The sequence below is a fragment of the Gadus morhua genome, chromosome 4 (assembly GCF_902167405.1).
Source record: "Gadus morhua chromosome 4, gadMor3.0, whole genome shotgun sequence".
Classification (NCBI taxonomy): Eukaryota; Metazoa; Chordata; class Actinopteri; order Gadiformes; family Gadidae; genus Gadus; species Gadus morhua.
Window position 1 is genome coordinate 36,201,141 of NC_044051.1, and position 5,000 is coordinate 36,206,140.

Below are 5,000 nucleotides of genomic sequence, written 5' to 3' on the forward strand. Positions count from 1 at the left end.
AGTCAGGGGAGGAGGAATCAGTTTTGAGGAGAGGAAGTAGTAGCCAATGGGACTTTTGTCATCTGTTCGTGGTATGTTTGGTTCTTGTTATCCACGAGAAAGCATGGTTATATAAGGACATGGTGAAGTCTGGAATATTTGTACCAGGCCAATTCTTTACTCTGTAAACACTAAACATCTTGCTTCATTTATTCCTTTCTTTTCTTTTTTCTCTCCCTCCCCCCTCTTTCCCTCACTCTCCCCCCTCCTCCTCTCCCTCCCTCTCTACCCCCTCACTCCCCCCTTCCCCTCCTTCCCTCCCCCCTCTCCTCCTCTCTCCCTCCCTCTCCCCCCCCTCTCCCTCCCTCCCCCATATCCCTCTCCCTCCCTCCCCCTCCCTCTCTCCCTCCCCCCTCTCTCCCCCCCCCCCCCCAGGCTTGACTACAGCGGCCCTTCCAGAGAGTTCTTCTTCCTGGTTTCCAGAGAGCTCTTCAACCCTTATTATGGGCTGTTTGAGTACTCGGCCAACGACACCTACACCGTGCAGATCAGCCCAATGTCGGCCTTCGTGGACAACCACCACGAGTGGTGAGGAGACACGAACGCACGCACGCACGCACGCGAACAAATCCCTAGCAACTTGTACAGAGTTGTATGGCAATAAAGTATTGAATCTTGAAACTCATTCACTCAGACAGATAGACACACACTACACAAGAACGTAATAATTTTTTGGCAGTTATTACGTTATTGGCCGTTATAACGTTAATGGTTGCTACAGGGAATCCCCTCATACTATACATTTATACAAATCAAATATGAAATTAGGACCTCACCTGCTAACCCTGATCACTAGGGTAAGCAGTGAGTGGCCCCGAGAGTGGAGTTCTGGTGGACCGTCCTCCAGAGCAGCGGAACCATTTGGCGTAGGTCTAGGGCCTAGTCCGACAAGGAGAACCATTTCGGCCTCACATCCGACGTTTTTCCCTATGCCCCTGACGTTGTCCCACTGCCCTCACATGCGAGGTGGATATATCGCATTTAGGCTAGAAATAAGTTTGGCGCTTATGGACAAAAAAACAACATCTAACGTTGATGGAGCAGTGAATAGGTTCAGTACGCAGCAAAATAGCATGACTTAAATGTGGCGTTTATCGCGTTTTGGAATGAGCTCCTCATGTGAAAACTCTAATTTCGTTCAAATTAGAATTAGAAGAGTCTAATTTGAACGAAATCATGAAATATTGCAGCTAGTCCTGACTAATTACAGCAGAAACGCAAAGGCTTGCAAGTGGACATCTAGGCCTACCTAAAAGTAGCCTTCTTTGTCACCTAAATATACCTGAAGTAGAAGGAATCTATCTCATGACAGTACAACTAAAATAGCCTGTGTTTAAAATGAATCATGAAATATATTATTTGTGAGCAGGCCACAGAAAATCTTAGGAGTGACGTTTTTTAAATGCGCAATTATAAGAAAAAGATATGTAAATGTATAAATATATGTAAATACTTAACATTGATCATGAGAATGGTTAATTTTACTGAAAGAAGGGGTAGGGAGCTACAAGCTTTTGCTTCTCTTGGAGGTGGGGGAGGGCTTGGTGTGGTGGGGACCTGGTATTTCAGGTGCACACAGTTCGTAAAACTTCCAGTAAGTTCATCAGGTCTTCGATGATCTCGTGGAGGCGGGTTATGGGGGGGCGTCGGTGGGGGGGCGGTCGATGTGGTGGGCACCTGATGTGTCAGGTGATCACACAGTTCACACCCAGTTATTCTGGCACTGACCACTAGGGGTGCACTCCGAAAAATACGTACACACACAGATACACACACACACACACACTTTAAATCCGGTGAAACCTACCCAACGAGGACCTATAAGAATTTTGAGGGGTACATTGCCAAGAATGTTAAAATTGTGTTTTCTATAATTTGCTCACTCTCACTATTAATACTTTTACTACGATTAGAGTCACAGTGATTTTAATCTGTGTTTGTGTGTGTGTCTGTGTATGTGTGTGTGTGTGTCTGTGTGTGTGTGTGCTTGCAGGTTCCGGTTCAGCGGTCGGATCCTGGGTCTGGCTCTGATCCACCAGTACCTGCTGGACGCCTTCTTCACCAGGCCCTTCTACAAAGGACTGCTGCGCATGTGGGTTTACACACTCACGTCTCCCGCCCACTCTTTCCCTCTCGCTGCCTGGCCATCTATATCCCTCTCTGTATCCCTCTCTCTCCAGTCAGTTCAGAGGAGCTCTGCCGGCATTCGAAACAAACATACTCAGTTTGTGCCAAGTAACCAAGGAAAGGTTACACATTGAAATAGTTTCACTTCCACACCTGCAAATATATATGCAGTCAGAAACTACTCGAATACGACTGATTGTGTAATACTACATGAAATTGTGTTACGTTGTGATTTGGGTTGTTGATTTGTGTGTGTCTCTCTCTATATATATTTACATGTCTCTCTCTCTTCCTCGCCCTATCTATCTCCATGTCTCTCTCTCTCTCTCTCTCTCTCTCCCTCCCTCCCTCCCTCCCTCCCTCCCTCCCTCCCCCTCTATCTCTCTCTCTATATGTGCCTGTCTCTCTCCCAGCCCGTGCGAGCTGAGCGACCTGGAGTTCCTGGACGAGGAGTTCCACCAGTCTCTGCAGTGGATGAAGGACAACGACATCGAGGACATGCTGGACCTCACCTTCACCGTCAACGAGGAGGTCTTCGGGCAGGTGGGCGTTTTAAAAATCCTCCGATAGGGCATTGTTCGTAAGAATAAATCGCAGGGTTTTGTGGGCGATACGGCGAGAGTTGTAGCATGTCAATTCCTGAGTCAACGTAGCTGTACTGTGACCTAGGGTAAGGAAAAGGTCAAGGAACATTGCGGCAGTTTCGAAAGCAACAATGTCTCCACATGATGACAAATAAGTTCCCGATAAATGAACATTTCCGGATCACGGCCGGTACAGCTGTGTTGTGATGAATGAAAGCTTATCAAAACTGCTTATTTTCTATGGACAAAAGCTCATTTTCTCAAGAAAAGGAGGAAACTGGACAGAAAAGGGATTGATTGTTCAATCGCAGTGACCTAACCATAAGTTAAAGTTTGTAAAACAAGAATATGTCAATATGTGTGTGTTACATGTACATTTGTGTATGGCATGTGTGTTACACGTGCGTGTATTTTCTGTTTGTTACACCTGTGTGTGTGTGTTGCCGGGCAGATCACGGAGCGGGAGCTGAAGGTGGGCGGGGCCAACATCGCCGTGACGGAGAAGAACAAGAAGGAGTACATCGAGCGGACGGTGAAGTGGAGGATCGAGAGGGGCGTGGTCCAGCAGACGGAGAGTCTGGTCCGCGGCTTCTACGAGGTGTGTGTGTGTGTGTGTGTGATTGTGTTGATGTGTTTGTGTGTCTGATTGTGTATGTCTGTGTGATTGTGTTTATGGGGGTTAGTGTGTGTGTGTGTCTGTGTGATTGTGTTTATGGGGGTTAGTGTGTGTGTGTGTGTTGTGGCAACCCGCTCCTTGAATGAGCCGGGTTACCGGTTCAAACGACGCGTTTAGTGAGGGTTAAAGCCATTGCAGGCATTTATTAACAATCAACTTTAGTCAACCATGGAGCTTGCAGTCTAGGGCCTCCGTGGGCCTCTAGCCTCTCGCGGACACGAGCACTTCCCCCTTGCCGTGCTGTGTCGTGCTGTCCAAGTGTCAGTCCTTTTATAGCTCCTCCTCGGCTTTCGGCCAGGTGTCACCCAATCACCCTGATTGGGGAGCCGAAAGTGCTGCTCTCGTTCGCCGTCTGGTGGGTGACGGCGGTACACGCCGTCCAGGACCAACCCTCGGGCTGGTCCGAGCCGAGGCTTACGGGGCGGGATGCCACAGTGTGTGTGTGTGTGTGTATGTCTGTTTGCCATTGTGGGGACAGTATATTGTGGGGACAGAAGACAATTTAAAGGCAGTAGACTGTACATTGTGGAGCAGCAGACAATTTAAGGCAAGGTGATCATGGGGACAGTAGACCTTTTGAGGACAACAGACATTGTGAGTGAAGTCAGGGACTGATACGTAGCGGTAAAAAGTTTTTTTTTTTTGGTGCCAACACCCTTCCTCCTCTCCACCCCCTACAAGGTGGTGGATGCGCGGCTGGTGTCCGTGTTCGATGCCCGCGAGCTGGAGCTGGTGATCGCAGGGACGGCGGAGATCGACCTGTCGGACTGGAGGAACAACACGGAGTACAGAGGAGGTAGGAGTAGAACATGAAAGGACGTGATTCATGGATTTATTGGTGTGGAGGTTCCTTTTTTTTATGATTTGTAACGGTTAGTGACAGTAAGATGTTACTGAAGTAAGAGTCCTATTTATTTTTAGTTTACAATTCAACAGTTCAATAAAGATGTTATAATATCAATTAATCTCAACACATAGACCTGGCCTACAGGAAAAAGCAGTTTATATGTTGACTGCTTCCGATGATGTGTTGGTCATACTGTAGAAAACCTTATTGCTTGTTTTTAGTGAATAATACAGAACATAACAAACCTTAATAAAAAAAATCGTATACTGAACCGCAATATTGGTCGAAAATAATCGCAATTCGATTATTTCCTCAAATCGCTCAGCCCTGGTTCCAACCCATCGTCGTGTTTGTCGCCTGCAGGTTACCACGACAACCACATCGTGATCCGCTGGTTCTGGGCGGCGGTTGAGAGGTTCAACAACGAGCAGCGACTGAGGCTGCTGCAGGTAGCGTGTGTGGCATCGCACGCCCTCTCTCTCACTCTCTTTAACCCTGAACCTCCACTTCTGGCTCTCCTCTTCTATCCTTCCCCCCCCTCCCTTTAGCTCCTCCCCTCCCAAACCCTGCTCTCTCCCCTCTCCCTCTCCTCCCTTTAAGTCTTCCTCTCTCTCTCTCTCTCTCTCTCTCTCTCTCTCTCTCTCCCTCCCTCTCTCTCTCTCTCTCTCTCTCTCTCTCTCTCTCTCTCTCTCTCTCTCTCTCTCTCTCTCTCTCTCTCTCTCTCTCT

At 47.9% G+C, this 5,000-nt stretch overlaps 1 protein-coding gene across 1 annotated transcript in view; it reads left to right on the forward strand.

The window, feature by feature from the left end:
- LOC115542261 (E3 ubiquitin-protein ligase HECW2-like) overlaps positions 1–5,000 on the forward strand; it is a 30,371-nt gene that overhangs the window by 23,242 nt on the left and 2,129 nt on the right. The window contains 6 exon segments of the mRNA XM_030354451.1: positions 415–567; positions 2,033–2,131; positions 2,580–2,709; positions 3,202–3,348; positions 4,108–4,222; positions 4,637–4,722. Coding sequence (XP_030210311.1) covers positions 415–567; positions 2,033–2,131; positions 2,580–2,709; positions 3,202–3,348; positions 4,108–4,222; positions 4,637–4,722 — 730 coding nt within the window.